A 19267-nucleotide genomic window follows, 5' to 3' on the forward strand; every position below is an offset into this window, starting at 1 on the left:
ATCAGTGACAATTCACACCTCTACATAAAAGCATGCTACACAAAGATTCATCAAAAGTTGAAATTGGTTTTACATTTTTGCATCCATCTGCTTAGCCAACTTTAGTGACACATGCAAAGTTTGATTTTTTTTTTTTACATTTTTAGAAAGGGTGAATGACTGTGAAATGATCCCATGGCTCTGTGATACTTTGTTCACTAAGCATGTCGTCTAAAGTTTAGTGAGCACATACTACATGTTAAACACATGCAGCATGTTTGGTTGTCCAATCAGAACACAGAATCCCACTACATGTTTCTCGTCTTTACCTCAGGTGCTCCTCAACTTGAGCAGTATAAGCCAAGTGGAGAGGTTGGTTATTTTGTGTGTTTGCCTTATATGGATGAGCTTTAGCATTTTAACACCACATGTAAGATGTTTTCATCAATTAAAGGCTGCTTTATAGTTATAACTATAAACTCTATGTACATGTAGACTCTACATTAAGCCTACCATGCCAATGTGAACATTTTTAGTTGTGCACCAAAAACACTAGTTGGCTGTGGGATTTCCATGCCACTGTGTTGAGTTTATTTGTGTACCTTAAACAATGGCGACTTAAATCAAAACACTCCCTCCTCTCTTGCCTCAATCTGTCTCTTCTGTTTTCCTTGTTCCCTTCTTTTTCCCCGGCCGCCCGTGAAACGACAGACATGGTCATGGGAGGTGCATGTCAGGCTACAGTGTAGGGTACAAGGCTAATCCTTACCTACATTGTACCCATGGTGTCGATTTGATGCTGTAGTATATAGAAATCAGGCTTTAGTCTTTATGTTGATAATTGGGGGAGTTTTTCTTTGGTTAGAGACTTTTAAGCTGATCAGTCTCAGACAATATGTGTATTTAGCAAACGTGAGGCTCAGTGTAATGTGCAAAGACATACACAAAGGATTTAAACAAGTTCTTTATTTTATTTTCTAAGGTGTTTGACTGCCTCTGGATATTGATTTACCAGACTTCCCTTTCGGAATATGTGTCTATTAAACGTTCAATTAAACTTAGCTTGTCTTTAACTTAAAGGTCCAGTGTGTAACACTTAGGAGGAACTATTGTCAGAAATGAAGTATAATATTCATAGGTATGTTTTTATTACCGTAAAATAAGAATCGTAATTTCATTACCTTAGAATGAGATGTTTTTATCTACAGAGAGACCTGGTCTGCTATGTATCTACAGGAGCCCTGAACAGACAAACCAAACACTGGCTCTAGATAGTGCCTTTTGTGTTTTTTGTGACAATGCTTTGACCTAGACGCTTGGAAGGCAAGCGGTATTCAGTTGGTTGCAGTCTGCAACTTCACCACTAGATGTCACTAAATCCTACACTGGTCCTTTAAACTGAATGAATAATATCTTAGTCCTCCAATGACATGCTCACTCTCACTGACTCTCACTTTTCAACATGTGATATTAGACTTGTGTATTGTGGTTGTGTATCTGTGTTTTTATAAACCCTTACATGAATGCTCCTCTCCTGTTAGGATCAAAGGCGTCAGTCCCAAAGTGATGAAGGTAATCCAGATGTTGAGGCTGAGGAAGATCTTCAGTGGGGCCTTCGTCAGAATCAACAAGACCTCTGTAGCCATGATGAAGATGGTGGAGCCCTATGTGGCCTGGGGGTGAGTAACAGGGGACTGTTATATTTGAAAAATTCAAGCATTGGGCGCCCGGTTAGCTCAGTTGGTAGAGCTGGCGACCCATGTATGGAGTTGCTGCAGCGGCGCAGGTTCGGATCCGACCTGCGGCCCTTTGCTGCGTGTCATCCCCACTCTCTCCGCCCCCCTTTCCTGTCTATCTTCGCCCGTCACTATACAATAAAGGCTATAAAAGGCCAAAAAAAAAAAGTCAAGCATGGGTCAATTTAGTTGTTTTTGTTTGTTTGTTTTTTGCATATTATAAATACATGGTAATGTTCCCGACAGATTTCCCAACTTGAAGTCTGTTCGTGAGCTGATTCTGAAGAGAGGCCAGACCAGGGTAGGCAGGAGGAGAGTTCCTCTCACAGACAACACCTTCATTGAGCAGCACATGGGTAAGTTTGTTCCACCATTTGATTTAGCCACCACAGAATGATAGCAGGGCTCACCACTATCATCATGTTAGGCATATCAAGTTAATGAACCTGTACTTGTTGGTTGCAATGTCATATGAGTGCTATCAGCTGAAGAACAAAACAAAACTTGAAGCCCAGTGATTGGATGTTTATTGCCAAAACACACCTTAAGGGGTCATATGTTGCGTAAGTCATGTTTTTTTAACGTTGAGAACCGGATCCAAATTGTCCAATCCATTAGAACTGTATGCCTCCGAGCTGATCAATTATTTTTATTGATGCCAGCATGTTTTGCTGACTGTTGCGCATTGCCTAACTGTGGTGTCAAACTCATGTATCTACACTGCTGTAAACAACAAGGAGGAGTCATGGTAGAGAGGAACAAACAGTGAAGCGTGGCTTCATTTCATGAAGAAAGACGACAGCAGCGCTAGTTGTAATGTCTCTAGAATAATCATTTCAAGTTAGGGTGGAAACACCAGCAATTTGGTGAAAAATCTTTCTATGCAACATGGGCTTGAATTCCAGGAATGCCGTATATTCGGCACAATATGCATGCAAGCCACTGCTTCCCAACTAGCAGCACGTCCCTCACGCAGGCAGGCTTAGCAGATTTTTTTCTTTGACAAAGATCTAAATGAAAACGCATGCTGTATAAACATACTCTAATTTTTTCCATTTTAAACAATGACACAGGCCTGTGCAGAACTATTTTTTGCCCACATGGGAAATTGATCCAGAATGAATCAATTTTGAATCTAACGTAGTTTTTACGCTTTTGTACAGAAGTCTGTCACTGCGAGTCACATAACGTTTTCTATGGGGAAAATGAATTGGACTTTTACTTCCAGAAGTAGGGGTTCCCAAAATAGCTCCTTATGTAAATTGATTTTTTTCTTTCTTTTGTGTATTTAAACTTGCACACCAAAACAAAACTCCCAAAACCCTGCACTTTACTGAGTGAGCACACTGAAAGCTGAATGTACAATGTTTTGCCTCCGTGTTCACTAATCAGAGGGGTTAGGTTGTAAACGCGAGTGGGCTGTTTGTCTATTCATGGTACTCAAACATGATTTCAGTTTTTGTTGAAGTTCCATCAACTTCAAAAGTCCCACTCTGTGTGGCTTTAAATAACACTTAAACATGTAAATTGACAGCCTCTTTGTCATACTTTATTCCTCCCTTTCTGCTGTTTACACACTGCTACCATCCTGTCATCCACAGGCTATTAATGCCATCCTCCTCACTGTTGTCTCTCAGGTAAACATGGCATCATCTGTTTGGAGGACCTGATTCACGAGATCTATTCAGTTGGTAAGGGCTTCCGAGCTGCCAACAACTTCCTGTTGCCTTTCAAGCTGTCGGTGGCTCGTCACGCTGCTAGGGACAAGGCCGGGCTCCTAAAGGACCTGGGAAAGCCTGGATTCCGTGGTACAGACATTAACTCTATCATCAGACAGCTGAACTGAGGACAAAAACATGCAAGACGGACACTCAGCAGCAGCTTCAAGGATGCTTTAGTGCAACTGCCAACGACAAGATATTTAAATTTATTTTTTGTTTCTTTGGCAGAGAAGCCAATGGGTTCCACCTAGAGTCATACTTTAATATACATTTACCTGTACACCCATTCCCTGGTTACACTTACAGTACACTGGGAGACATAAGAAGGACCTGAAGTGGGGTCTCTTGCTTATCCATGTTTTTGTTTTGCACTCATGTTTGAAAAATGAAATCATGTAGTGCCCCTAACCACAGACTGATGGATGCAGTTGTGCTCCTTGGTGAAAATGTAACAATGTGTAATAATAACTTGAGAAATGTAAAACATTGTCAGTTAAATGGTGTTTAGTTGCTACACATGACATTCCTCCATTTGTCAGAGGAATGGATCAATACTTGCTACATAGGCAAGGACAGTAAATGATTAAGTAGGATGGGCAGGGCAGCACACCTACAGTAATCTCATTTACCGCATTTAGTAGTTTTCAGTGTGTAAAGTCTGAAAAATCTGTTTAAAATCTTGATTAATTCATTGATTTATGATTCATTGTCAATACACTTGGTTTTTACAATAAAAAAAAAATGATTCATTACTTTTGCAATGGTAACTAAGATGTTTGGTACAAATGAGAGCCTGTCTGCTGTCAAAATGACTTGGTGCTATCACTGTGTAGATGCTGTTCCACAAGAAACACAGGCAACTTTGGAGTTGGTCATTTTATGAGGACAGCTGCAAGTAGTTAAAGGGCCAGTGTGTGGGATTTATGCTGCATTCACATGGACTCAGGCAACCCAGATATCATGTTAGTGGATGAGAGCAGGATGGTAAAATTGGACCTTTTAAATGGTTTAAATTACACTGCTAGCATTTGCCTGATCACACAGAACTGTGAAGTGGGACTTTATGTCCGTGGTAAAGCAACTTTAGATGTGGTGTTCCTAAATGCATATCTGGCACGTTGGTAGGCTAAATGATAAAACCAGTGAGTAAATAATGTTTGCACAGCCTCACTCTCCCCCCCGTGGTGTTCCACTAGTGTCACTATTAATTCAATGAGACATGAGTCACCAGCCGGAGGAGGGGACAGAGATGTGGTAACCTATGCAGCTGCGCTTTCACGAATGCGCACTGGGAGAAATGGAGGACGGCGTCGGGAACGCTTCATGAATGTCACTGATGTGTTCCCTAAACTCGATGTGAATATGTGTCACTGGCCAGCATGGATGCAATCGAGGACGTTGCTGACAAAATGCACTCACGTTTGCTTTCGCCGTTGAAAAGAACAGGTAAGAAACCGTGCGTGTGCGTTACTATGCTTGGTGAGTGAGGCATACTGTCATCACATCTATAGATTCAATCAGCGGTCATTGCCATGGTAATTAATTACCATGACGACGATTTTCCCAGCCTCCAGCACAGCGGCGGCTGCAGGCTGGCGTCACGGTGAACGTTGGACCACGTCCTTTCCTCTCGATGTCATCCTGTTTCACAGCAACACAAAACATTGCGGAAATCATTTAGACAGTTACACAGCTGTTACACAGCTGTTACGCCTTTGTGTCACCTTCAAATTCTTTAGAATTTAATTCCGGTTAATTTTGTTCTAAATGGAAAACTTGTGCTCTAAAATTAATACAAATTAAAGATATCGCAGAGCACCAGAGCACGTGTTGTGTTGCCTTCATAAATATCGGAAAGTTCGTAATCGTAAGGGTTTGGAAAATGCAACGGATGAGGGCAGAAAATATGTCGCGTTGAAGCAGTGTCAAATAATGGTAAAACATATGCAGTGATGACAGTGGCAGTACTGTATAGTGGCTTGCGTGTTTGATGTGAATCCTCTCCTTTCTATCTCACATAATGACAGGGTTTGAACAAACCCACGACCACTAACAACCTTGATTACAGGGACTATGTACGCACTTAAAACCAAAACGAAGTGATCAACGATATACGTCGATGATCTGAAAGCACAACATTTGTCTTGTGTGATTTCTTATTTGCGAGGAGCACGTGAACGCAGCAGCACCCCAGAGTCAAGGAGAATGGGCGGTCTGTCAGCGCCTGACCGCCCGAACAGATGCTAGTGAAGAGGTGTACGGTGGCTTCAGTATTCTGGCAGCGCGTCAAAGGTAAGCCCGTTTAGCTAATGACTAAATTTAAACACGATATATGTGAAAGGGCTTTTTGAACGTCGTCGTCAGTGAGGGCTCGGGGGTTGCCGGGTATTTCACGTTGGTGCACGCGGTACAGAAGAAAGTTTGGCTCATTGGGCAACAGGACCATGTGGGCGCACAGTGAAATATCGGGCAGGTCTGTGCGCTGCTTCTTTCTGGTTGCCGTCTCTTTAGTTTAGGTAGTACATAGTGGAGCGATATTGGTAACAGAACAGCTTGGCAATGTCTCGCACTGTTGCGTTTACCGCAGCAAGCCGTTAACAAACATTAGCCAGACGGTTAGCTGAGATGAATGACTTGTCGGAGCGTGTGGGGACTGATTAGCCAAATCCACAGCACGTCTGTCTGTGTTAACATTGCAGTGTTGCAATAAGTAGCGTTAGCTTGTGACTTAACTTGTGTTCGGGTTGTCCCCTGACCCTTAGGGACAGTACGGTAACCAGTTAGTTATTCACCAGTGTATCGTTACCCTGCCCGTGTAAAGCCAATATTGACCTCTTGGTTTGGAGAAACCTGTTTAATCTCGCTAGAGGTGCTGCATTTAAGGTCTCAATAAGTCTGACAGACTGAGATGATTAATAAAAATGTATCTGAGATAATAATTAAGTAATAACTAGGGCTGTGTATTGGCAGGAATTTGAAGATACAATATGCATCATGTGTAGAATTACGATTCAATATATTGTGATATATTGCAATTTTTAAAAATCCAACCACCATATGCATAAAATATGAGTAAAAACAGTACATGGGGCACCCTGGTTGAGCCTGCGGGCCATGTACTAAGGCTGAAGTCCTCACCCCAGCAGTCCAGGTTTGATTCCAACCTTTGGCCTTTTTCTGCATGTCGTCCCCTCTCTCTCTTCCCCCTTTCCTTTCTATCAAGTTTAAAAAAAATAGGGATAAAAAGCTTAAATTTTCTTCATGCAACCAGAACAATGGGTTCTGCATTTGTATTTATCTATGTAGCGGTTGGGGATTTAAACACAAATATATCGATAGTGTTTTTGGGAATCAATACAATATCACAAAATAAAATATATACAATACTTTGGGACATTTTCTCACAACCATAGTAATAACTGTAAATGTAAACTATAAACTCTTCTCTCGCTTTAAAAGTGTATGAAATGAATACAGTCAGTATCAGCGCCAGAAACAAACCAGTATTTCAGGTTGCTGCATTACAGTAAGCACCATTAGTCATATCAAAATATGGCGGTTTGGGATACAGTGGGACGATAGAAATTTTGGCTACACTGTTTAAGGTGAGTCTCTTTTTTATCTGTCTAGTCTATCTATATAGTATTGCAGGTAATGTTGTAAATCAGTGACCAAAACTGCTTTATGACAATATAGACCTTTTTCACAGCAGCCTTTTTGACATGAAGAAAAAGTATTTCTGCCATTTGGTGGCTGCTTGCTCTTTAACAAAAATCACTTGAAAACTGATACTGTCACTATATTCATTGTTTTGGTGAGGTAGAACACCAGAACTGCCCCACTCTAAAGACTGTATTGGCCTTGGTACAATCACATTTCCCTGGCGCACACAGTAAGGTCTTTTAGACAGAGTTTGTAATGTCTCAAACAATCCTGTTCTGTGGTCCGTCATTCAACTCTGACATTGACACATTTTTACCATTCTTGAATTAACACTGTAGTTTATATGAAGAATCTTATTTCAGGGTGCACTGACGTTTTTGCATCTTATAGATTTGAGGATAGATATGAATAAAAGGCAGTTAATGTTGCACTCATTTTGGTTGAGCAGATTTACTGACACTGGTACACACAGTGTTGCACCTTCCCAGAGGTTACTCTGAAGTGAATTTTGTCTGATCATCTAGTGACGGCCAAACTGACCTCCAGTTATCTGCGATGAGGAACTATCACGCCGTCTGCAGGCTAATGATTACACACGAGCTTCAGCCAAATGCCATTCTCATTCTGTATTATCTGGTGTTGCGTTAACAATTGTCAACAAAGAACTAACACAGTGTTTATGTCACGTTTTGTTCAGTATTATCAGCCTTCAATGCAACAGCCCATTGCATTTCTTGATTCACAGCAGTCTTCTTTATTTATGATAGCGCATTCATCAGTGGTGGTGATGTTGTATTTCACTTGTCAGTGGTTCTTTATCTTTGCCGATAATGAAAACAAATTGTGATGCCAGTTCTTCTGCCTCTTGTCCCACAGTCGGTGGTGTTGTAGGTATTTCACAGAGCAGGCCAGGGTTCAGCTGAAAGTTTAATGATTACTCAAATTATTGGCCTTTTGGGTCACTAGACACGAGTAGAGCTGGGGCCCATGGGTAAGCAAATTCCAAAGATGATGACCGTAAACCAGCTGTGCCTGTGAGTAAGCATGCAGAGTGCATACACGTGTATTATATGTAGTTGGTAATATGCTTGGGGCTCAACCCACAGGATCTGTTTCATTCTGACTACTCAGGTTTTTTAAAAACCAACATATTCTCTAAATCAAAGTGGTATTGTAGAGAATGTTTACAATCTACTAGGTGTCACATCCATTGCGTAGAAGGTGGTCCCGGGTGGGGATAATACAGTCCTTGTTATAGTTTCTCTTGTAAAACTGAAAAATACTGTTTGAATAATCTCACCTTGAAGCGCCCGGATAGCTCACCTGGTAGAGCTGACGGTCCGTGTACAAAGGCTGAGTCCTGGCTCGCGGCCCTAGCTTTGAATATGACCTGTGGGCCTTTGCTGCGTGTCGTCATCACTCTCTGTCCCCCTTTCCTGTCTATCTTCAGCTGTTACTATCGATTTAAAGGCAATAAAAGTGCAATAATTTTCAGGGCAGCTATTATATTATGTATTATTCTAATAATAATAACCAATAGATTATCAGATGATTATGATTTATTTGGAGTTCTTATGCAAAATGTTTGAAAGGCTTTATGTTGTTTTCTATTATTCTAGTATTGTCTCTTGACTCATGGTGGGAAAATGAGAATTTGAAGAGTCAGAACTGTTTTAGTTTTTGGTGTTTACAATAGTGATGTCATATTTGGTTAGGACAGAGCTCTGGAATATTAAAGAATGTTAAGGAGGATCTATTGGCAGAAATAGAATATAATATTCAAAACTATGTTTCCATTAGTGGTTAATCACCTAAAAATAATCTGTGGAAGCACGTCGCTTTCCATGGAGTCCAGCGTGTTGAATGGACAAACCAAACACTGGCTGTACATGGGGACTTTTGGGAGTTTCGCGGCCACAGTAGTTTTCCTACACACTTCACAGCCTCTTCTCATTCCCAGCTTGCCAAATACAGACGGGAGTGGTGTTCCGTTAGTTGCAGTCTGCAACTCCATCGCTACATGCTACTAAATCCTACACACTGATCCTTTTAAATCATCCATCTTTGCTCACTACATCATAGCCTTGCTTACCCTCAGGTGTGCTACAAACGACATCATCAACTTCTTTTTAAAATACAGAAAAGTTTGAAACTATCGGTATCGGCCATGAGAAGCAAGTAATAATTGGTTATCATATGAAAAAAGCAACAAGCCCATTCCACAGTCAAAAGCAAAATTCGACAAACAACGCAAAGGTGACATGTCTGCTTTATAAGAAATGTATTTAATCGCTAATGTGATAAACTAAGAGGGTGAACATGATAAACATTATACCTGCTAAACATCAGTATGTTAGCATTGTGAGCTTGTTAGCATGCATTAGCTTTTACCTCAGAAGTTCCAAGGTGCCAAAGTACCTCAGAAATATGCTAACTCGACTGTAGACTGTAGACTTAAATAGGCCATATCCAGAGAAGTGGAAATGAAATGTATGAACAGCATTTGGGATGGAGACATTGCACCATGTTTTATCAAAGTGACCTTGTGAAATAAGATGAAACTGCTGTTTTGATTATAAAAAGGCACACACTGATAAAGAATGAGACTGATTATCTTCCTGTCAAGGATAATAAGAAGACATCTGGTGGTATTTCTCTGTTTTGCCCCTTTTAGTCCCTGTTAATATACTGTTTGAGTGCCCAGTGTTTGGTCTGGATGTCTGATGAGGAGAATGAAAATGTGCGGTTTGCTTTGAACTACCTTGATAGGACTGTATGAAGCACTGCTCTCATTCATCAGTTTGTCCTGTGCAGCTGCAACCCTTCCCATGCTCTACCTGCTCTCTCATCATCAAACAGTAGGTCTCCTGTTTTCCACCATTTACACACAAGACGTGTGTGGAGATGAAAGCACTAATGCCACCAGCTCAACTCTGTCTACCTCATGTTATGTCTAATCATTGTTCCTGTGTTGCCAGGCAACCATGGCCTCCTGACCTCCTTGTGTGATTTGTGTTTTGTGACGCTCATGACACCACCACCCAACACTAGCCCTTATATATTAATTGATTATTTTCATAATCAATTAATATATCATCCATGTTCTTGATTAATTGATTAGTTGTTAAATGTTGATCTGAGTTTACCAAGGCCCAAGGTTATGTCCTCAAATTTCTTGTTTTGTCCACAACCCAAAGATATTCAGTTTACTATCATAGAGGACTAAAGAAAGCAGACAATATTCACATTTGAGAAGCTGAAATGAAGCAGAGAGCAGAGAATTGGGATATTTTTTCTCAAAAATGACTGAAAACAGCCAAAATACAAGCAGTACAGTACATGGACTTGTGGTGGAAAAGCACATCTCTAGTGAAACAGGCCAACTGGTGCAGAAGCAAATTGCTTGCTGTGAGCCATGTTCCTTTGTATTGAACATTCAGTATTGTCTATTGCAGTAAGCCATTAAGTGTAAACTATTCAGATTGAAGTAGCCTGTGGGGTTACTGTTGAGTATCCTGTCAGAGGCAACATGAAGTGAGTGCTCCGAGGCCCACACAGCATTATAACAGATAGCCAAGGTGAATACATTGTGTCTCTCTAAATATCTACAGTTCAGTGTCCTATTCCCATAGCAAGTCATGTCGTGGGAATAGCCTGTATTTTAGGAGACTGTTGGCTTGGCAAGGCTGCTATTAGAATGTCTGTGCTGTAAAGGTCAGTTGCTCTGAGGTCTCTGTGAGAAAGGGCAGTCCACCCTTTCACCCTTCCTGAAATTAAACTCATTTCTTTCAGACATTCAGACCGCTCTCTCAGCTTTGTATGTCAGGATTTGAATTAATGTTTTAAGGGACGAAAGGTTTGAAAACAGTACTGAACAACCCAAACCAGTCTAGGTAGAAACTGTCAGCCAATCATGTGTTTTTAAGACCAGGCAGAGATGACAGTTATCTCTGATTTCAATGTGAATGATTTTCTAAAGAGCTTTACTGTTGTTTTAGGTTGGACTGTTTATTTCTTAATGTTTACAGTTCATTCACACATTACCAGCATTCCATTTGTTGAAAGTGGTGCTACATTACTCTGTATACATTGTGCAGAGGTTTGTGTTTTACCCAATAGATTACCTTGGCTTTGATTTAAAATCTTAAATAGTGGTGTCCATTTGAGATAGGTGAACTTTGTAGTTCTTGTTTTGGCTTTAAATTAAGTATTACTCAGATACTTTTGATCAACTTTGAAAATATTTTTGTATCTTAATTCTGCTGCTGCACCTTAACTGCACATGCACAAGTCAGTTTGGCATTTTAAGTAGCTTTACCTTACTAATTTTCCACCTACCACACACTGTGCAGATGCTGGGCTTCTGTTTTAAGCACTGGAGGGATTTTAATCCAATGCCCTTTGTAACTTGTCAGGTTTTAATGCATTTTTTCCACATCAGTGCTGCCCATTTTAGTATGGCATCTTAACAGTAGGGGTTTTATTGTCGCTGCGCAGCAGTGCAACAAAAGGCTGTCTCCAATCCTGTAACTCAACAACAGGAAAGCTTTCTGTGAAACAGCAAACCAAGATGCCCACTATGCATATTCCAGACAGGGCACTGCAGCAAATATTAAGTTATTTTAAATATTCTTCTTAGTGTGCCTTGAACTGTGGTGCATTGATTCTGATACTAATTTATAGTAGCAATGGATTTTTATAATAAATGAGGTTGCATTCTGGTTACAGACTTCAATATTACTGTAGTTAAAGAGCTACATTGTATCTGTTGCCACATCCACGTGATGGGTGCTTTTGAATTACACTGGCTGTTCCTTCTCTTCCCAACCAGTCATACTCAGGTAGATTAGACATAATAAGCCATAATGATAAGAGTGGGATTTCATTGGGTCATATGTCTTGGCCAGGGCGTGATCAAACCAGCATGAGTATCACACAGACAGGCCTGTCAGTACAGAACACTACTGATGTTTGATGAACACACATACAGGTATAATCTCACACACTCACCGGCTAACACATGCAAATCCTTGCTGAGCTGTTCTTTGGTTACCACAGAGACAAAGTTTTCTGACCCATAGAAGTTGCTAGAATGGCAACAGCCAAGCACTCAGTGATACTGCACAGATCTTTTACCTCTTGTCATTTGAAACAGTTGCCCTTCACTGCCATTTACAGCTGCCAGCTGTGAAGATTGCTAGTGAAGTGCCTCTCTGAAGAACAGCTATATGTGTGAAAGTAGTGCTTTCCATATTCGAGTACTCGCATTAAATTGTTACACAGTACCTCAGCATGTTACAGATGTAACATAACAGTCTGGACCAAAATGAACATCCAAGTGAAAAACCTGTAGAGATTCACTGCAATGGTAGCCTATACACTGCTCAACAAAGGCCATCGGCTTGCAGAAGCCTTCTCCTTCCACAAAGCGTAAAAGGAGTATACCTCCAGTCACCGTTTTCGTGATGAGCTGGCTAACCTTCTCTGCCCTGGTGGCATCACAGCGGTGTATGCTAATACTGCTAGCAAATAAGGTGATTGCTTACAGATTGTTATCTGTCTCTGCTGTAGGGCTGCCCCCGACTAGAGATTTTCCTAGTCAACTTGTAGTCGCTAGTTAAAGCCAATAATCGACTAGTAGTCGCACATTTATGAGAATATATTCAAATTAAATAAATTAATTATAAATTAAAAAGTTAGTAGGTTGCAATATGAATTTGATTATGACGGATGAAGTCCAAGACTACTCTCAACGAACGAACCTCAACGGTTTGGGAGCAGCCCTACTCCACTGTTTTCTCTTTGTGCTTAATGCGCAAGTGGTTAAACATCAAACTAGTTCTTTCATGTTAGATACATAGCACTGCACTTTCATCTTGTTTATTTTGTCAAAATATTTTCAAATATCACTTCTATACCCGATCGCCATTCTGCCTGTGACGTTAGATCAAGTGATGTGACTGAAAATGTTGAACATTATTGTCGGCTGCGCAGATGTCTCATTATTTCTATGTAGGAAAATGCAAGTACTTTATATGTCGAGAAAATACTGCTGTCCAAATCAAGTACTCATGCCCATACATAGTTTCTTACCAGATTTACCAAAATCCCCTGTAGCAATTCTAGCAAGTCACCTTCTTAAGTACAGAAATGTTTCACTAGAAATGTATCAAATATGTTCCAGTATGAACATATCTCAGCCAGTATTGGCTAGCCTGAGAAAATCATTTGGGATTTAAATATTATCTAATTCATAACTCTTAATATCTGTATCTGGCTTCAAAAGGCCATTGGTCAGACTATAGCGACTTTACTTCAGTTCAAGCTCAGCCTCAGCTGTTAACTGTAACTAATGCAATTCACAATGTGTCCTAATCCAAATGCTTTGATAGTGCGTAGGTGTTTCTTTATTCCAACCCCTGTAAGCACACATACTCTGTTTTGTGCTCACACACAGCTAATCTCTGATCGCATGACTTTACCCACCTAATGTTTTTCCATCATTTCTTTTTCTTTTCCAATTATCTTTTGCTGCACAACGCTCTCCTCTTCTCATTCCCTTTGCCCGCCTGTCCTTTTTAACCTCATTTCACTCTCACCTCACCTCTCTGCAGTCAGCTGCCCCTTTGCTCTTCACCGTCATAAGTGGAGCAGGAGACTGCAGCACAGCACAGCACACTGTGAAAGAGGAGGTGGTCTTTTGTGTAGTGCAATATGAGAGGTCTTTTTAGATGAGCACAGCAAGAAACTAAAAACTTGTACTCAAAAGAAAAATATGCCCCCTAAAGTGCAAGCTGTAAAACAACACACTTAAGTATCTCTTAAAAATATAACAAGGGGTTGGGTTTTGTTTGGCTAAAATTATCTGTGCCCAAAAGAAAAGAAACAGCAGTGTTTGGAGAACATTACCCAGGTATGAAATCATTTGTAACAATATTGTGATGGGTCCTTTTTCTCATGCATTTCTTGCCTGACTTATTTTGCTCAGTTTCTCTTCTGTCTCCACAGTGATGGTGATTGGAGGTTGTGACAAAGATACTCTACTACAGTGAGCCTTAAGACTGAGTGGCCTGTGTGTGTGTGTGTGTGTGTGTGTGCGCCAGCCAGCAGCAGCTTGATTTCAGTAGGTACAGTAAGTCCTTTGCTGTTCTTCTTGTAGCTTTTTTTGTCATATTCAAACCCGGACTCAATGTATGACTCTGTTGCTGGTCAACTTTGCATTTATTAATTATAAGGTTGTTTTGTCCAGCTGCAGGTCAGACATAAACATAATGCAGTCCTATTTGTGACTCTTAGAAGTAGAATGGGTAAAGTGTGTGTTTTTCGTGAGTATGTGTGTGTTTGTGAGTGTGCTGATGTTAAGCTTCTATTTCACTGCCAGAATATTTAATTTTACAAATGATACATTTTATTTGTTTTTGTTTTTTTTATCGCTCTAGTGTATTAGACTTAATTTTGAAGTTTTTTAATAGATGATCAGTGGAGCATTTTTTTGTATTTGGGGCTATGGGGTCATTCTGCCCTGATACACATCCTATCCTCACACTTCTATCACCCCTTGAGTGTGTACTTATCTAGAAAATGTTGTTTACTATACAAGACAAATTCCCAGGTGACTTTGTTACAGCAGCGTCAAAACCAGACTTGTTTCAGATTAGATAGAAGTGTGACTTTGCTTCTCTAGTACAAAATATATTTCCTCACTTTCATGCAGCCATTCTGTAACACATACTGACAGTTTCTTATTGCCCTCTCCCTCTTCAGCACCTCTGTCTCTCTCCATCTCATCTCTAATGCAATTCCTGTTCTTTTCTATCTGACGTCCTCCTCAACCTTGATTTATTTTATATTACGAAAATACATTTCAACATACACCAACACCTGGATACCACCTAGTGTGATTAGGAGTGCATGGAAGCTATCTGGCAAGTAAGCAGAGAAGATGAAATTAAAAGTTACATGTAATAGAGATTGTTTAAATAGTCCAGCTTTAGCCATTACAATTGGTGATAGTACAAATACAAACTTGACCAAACCTACTGAAAAAAAGATAATCAATAATTCTAGAATTGCTTATAAAATTGCTTATATTATTATTATAATTGCTTAATAGGGGAGTAACAACATTTAGATAAACTTGAGTATCGCAATATTTTGTTTTGATACATTCTCAAAAATAATGTATCAATTTTTGTGTTTAACCCCCTCAGCCACGAGATAGCAGTGTTGTTAGCGTAAACTGAGGGCCATGATGTTGGATGTTACAGGGACTGTAATACAATGGAGATCCCACTGTGCTGGCTGGAAAACATAAAGCAATAAATAATATATTGAATCGTAACCCCTATATCGCACCGGCAGATTCTTGCCAATATACAGCATTACTATTAACTAATAGAGGTTTAAAATTAGTTAATCTATAAATCAGAATAGAAGAACGTGGTGGGTGGTGTTGATGAAGGTGTACTTGAGCTCATCTGATAGGGCTGTGGGGGTACATAATACAAAAGCAGTTTGGAAACCATTAGATTGTGTATGTATTTGTGTGTGTGTGTGTGTGTGTAAAAACATTTTGAATTAAGTAGTTGAGGTTCTCTGATTAGAATTAATTGTATAATTCGAACATTACAAAAAACACAGTTTATAGACAACCTCATGCAGATCTTTGCTTAAACTTTAAACTGTGTAAATGTATCCATAACACCTGTTATGACTCTGTCCTCTTTTAGCTGTCCTTAGACTTGGTAAAATGTAGCTCTTACTATAGTAATTAAATTCCATACTGTAATGACCCACAATTATTAGTTAGTGATACACTAACTAATAATTGTGGGTCATCATCCACCATCCACCACGTAACGTAGGTGTGATTCTGCTGTTGCAAATTACAGCTGGCAGTGATGCATTTAATACAGTGCTCTTGAAATAGGTTTTATTGCTGCTTTCATAATAATAACACCTGTATTCATATAAAGTTCTGGTCAAGATAAAAACACATTACTCTTGCTCTAGTGTTTTTAAACTTACAGTTTATTACAAAATGCATGTTGACTTTAATGAAATTCTCTCCTTGTTTTCCTTGACGCAGCTCTCAGTGAGTCTCTCTATGGGTGAAGCACTTTCTTCAACGTTGTAATCAGCCCCAGAGGCTGTGCTTCCAACAGCCTTTACTCCTCCCCACATCCCGCGCCATCATGGGGGAGGTAGTCCAAATGCACTTCACCACGGTGGACTACGTCATCTTTGCCTTGCTGTTGGTAGCCTCAGCTGGCATCGGCCTCTTCTACGCCTTCTCCGGTGGGCGCCAGCGCACAACGCAGGTAGGCTTTGGTGTTTAAGTAAAGATTTCTTCCCTTGCTTTCATTTTACACCCTTTAAGTCTACAGGGTCAATTTCAAGGTTTCATGGGTCACAAAATTTCTGATATAGGAGTTCCTGATGGCTGACCGCTCCATGAGCTGCCTGCCAGTGTCTCTGTCCCTGCTGGCTACTTTCCAGTCGGCGGTGGCCATCCTGGGAGCTCCGTCTGAGGTGTACACCTTTGGGACTCAGTACTGGTTCCTGGGCTGCTCCTACTTCTTGGGCCTGCTCATCCCAGCTCACATTTTCATACCAGTCTTCTACAGATTGCGGTTGTCAAGCGCCTATGAGGTACAAACTGCATGCACACACAGTATCACATGGCTGTATCACTATGGTGCACTTTAGACCTGTTAATGTATTTTCTTAAACATTCCTTAATTATAATGTCCTCTGTCCTCTGTCTCTTTTTCTGTTTTACACTCTGTCAACACTTTTGTCCTGCTTCTCCCAGCTTTGTCTTTCTCAAGTATGATCTCAGAGCTTCAGATTCTTATCTGTCCTCTTTTCTGCTTATCCTTGACGTGTTAACGTAAAGAAATGTTCTCGTCTCCAGACTGGACATCTTTTAAAGGGTCTTTATCTAGTTTCTCTCTTTAAACTGATGAGTCATTTTCCAGAGAACAGTACTGCAGCAGTGTCCTGTGAACAAAGACTGAGTTGATTTGATGTGGCTCTAAATTGATCCTGAGAATTAACATACTACCTATCACAGACTGACTCTGAGATGATATTTTAATCAGCCTTTTGATTTTGTTTATTCTTTTTTTTTTCTTTTGACATTCTCTCCTCTCAACAGTATCTGGAGCTGCGCTTTAACAAGACGGTTCGCATATGTGGGACTGTGACCTTCATCTTTCAGATGGTATCTTTGTCTTCGTCATACTATATTTATACATTAGTTTTCTGTATTGCAAGTTATCAACTATAGCCACTGGAGAGATAGTAAGACATTCAAAAAGAAAGGCAATCATCTTCTAAGCTGCAATAACAGTCTTATGCATCTCTACCTCTATCAGCTTGGTGTTCATCCTCTTAGTTTGTTTCAGCTCAAGCCATCAGCAGTTATTTGATTAGAAATCAAGAACATTGTCTATGGAGAGCCATGGTTGGATGTGAAACAGATAGTTTAACAATAACGTAAGTTAAGAATGCGCTCATTGACCAGTTATAGTACAGCCTGACCGAAACTAAGGCCCTGGAAATGTCACATTGACCCTAAATAAAATTTCTATTATGGTTTTTGTTTCCTTTATGAGGTTAACATCTTCTAAGTTTTTCTCCCATGAAAGCAATAACAGTGTTCAGTAATGACTTGATGACATGGTAAAAGCAAATCAATAAATTAGTCAATTCCACTAAAATTGAGGATGAAAAAGCAAAGTTTAATTGTGTAAACACTTGTTTTATTATACCCCATCCCAGGGTCACAGAATGTTTTTACAGTTAAGCAGGGTATTAATCTGTGTGCTAGCTGTGCTAGCTCCAAAACATGACCTCTGAGTTCAGCTGTTTTTCGGAGTCTTCTAGCTTTACAGTGTTCTCCCCCCCCCCGCCTCTTTCTGCAGGTCATTTATATGGGGGTGGTCCTGTATGCTCCAGCCTTGGCACTCAATGCAGGTATTTGCTGCACCCCAACAGGGGCCCCCAGTTACTATTGGCTGTGAATAGCACAATAGCACATGTTGTAGTTCTATAACGTTCACCTGGACGGTGTTTGGTAATGCTCTCACTCTGTTTATGCGCAGTGACAGGTTTTGACCTATGGGGGGCAGTGCTGGCCATGGGATTGGTGTGCACTTTATATACTGCTCTGGTGAGTCCCTAAATGTTTCCCCATCAATGACAACTGTGACAAAATATGTGACATCTAAACAACTAAATGAAGATTAACCATTTCAAACATACCCTAATATATTTATTTTATATTTTACCAAAGTAAAATATTAGATACACTACAGTACTTTTCATCAGTTCCTCTTAGCTCAGATTTTCTTTTTTTTATGTCAGAGCTCTGATCCATGCACACCTTTACAGATTTTAATGTGGATCATTATGAAACTTAAAGTCAACCCACCATTTTTGTGTCCTAGGGGGGTCTGAAAGCAGTGATCTGGACCGACGTGTTCCAGACAGTGGTTATGTTTGCGGGACAGCTAGCGGTCATCGTGGTGGGGGCCAATCAGGCAGGGGGCATAGCAGAGGTGTGGAGGAAAGCAGTCAATGGCAGCCGCATATCTGGACTAGAGTGAGTAGTCCACATACTGTATCAGTGCAGAATAATGAAGTATTCCTTGTTACCAAAGGATTGGATTCACATGTTCTCTCTCTGCCTGTGTAGCCTGAACCCAGACCCTCTGGAGCGTCACACTTTCTGGACTCTGGGTGTGGGAGGAGTCTTCCTGATGTTGGCTCTGTACGGGGTCAACCAGGCCCAGGTCCAGAGATACCTCAGTTCTCGCACGGAGAAAGAGGCCATCATGTGAGTACCACCAATGTCTCACAACATGGTTGGCTCACCCTTGCTATTTAACTCAAATTAAAATAACTCAATGTAGAGACTGTTGTGTTTTTGATTATAGAGTATACCATATTAAGTGAAAAACACTCTCCAGACACGTATTGAAACATTCATACAAATAGGCATAAAAAAGCATCTCCTCCTTTTACCTCATTAAAAATTCCAGAATCTATGAATATGCAAATCATCATGCTGGACCAGCAGTGACTTCCAAACTATTTGTGATGTCACAAATCCTGCTGGTAGGCCCCGCCCCTTAAAATCAGCTTTTCAATGAGCACAGAGAA

General features: G+C 40.4%; 2 protein-coding genes across 7 annotated transcripts in view; both read left to right on the forward strand.

Moving 5' to 3' along the window:
* Nucleotides 1-1520: 1520 nt before the first annotated feature.
* On the forward strand, nt 1521-4188 carry rpl7l1 (ribosomal protein L7-like 1; the record flags this gene model as incomplete). The annotated part of the gene is given in 3 exon segments (XM_035679246.1): nt 1521-1658; nt 1962-2071; nt 3353-4188. Coding segments are annotated over 3 exon segments (457 nt in total), but the record flags the coding sequence as incomplete, so codon positions are not given.
* Nucleotides 4189-4778: 590 nt separating this feature from the next.
* Nucleotides 4779-19267, forward strand: part of slc5a6a (solute carrier family 5 member 6a) — a 20022-nt gene continuing 5533 nt past the window's right edge. The window contains exons 1-9 of one of the 6 annotated variants that reach the window (XM_035678478.1): nt 5831-5909; nt 14108-14147; nt 16188-16419; nt 16529-16750; nt 17259-17324; nt 18028-18079; nt 18208-18275; nt 18553-18707; nt 18801-18941. In XM_035678478.1, the coding sequence (XP_035534371.1) occupies nt 16294-16419; nt 16529-16750; nt 17259-17324; nt 18028-18079; nt 18208-18275; nt 18553-18707; nt 18801-18941 (830 nt within the window). In that variant the 5' untranslated portion in view covers nt 5831-5909; nt 14108-14147; nt 16188-16293. The other 5 variants (XM_035678477.1, XM_035678479.1, XM_035678476.1 and 2 more) reach the window with 5 other exon arrangements.

This window comes from Morone saxatilis, unplaced genomic scaffold, assembly GCF_004916995.1.
Source record: "Morone saxatilis isolate NCDOM2014 unplaced genomic scaffold, NCSU_SB_2.0 Contig7, whole genome shotgun sequence".
NCBI lineage: Eukaryota > Metazoa > Chordata > Actinopteri > Moronidae > Morone > Morone saxatilis.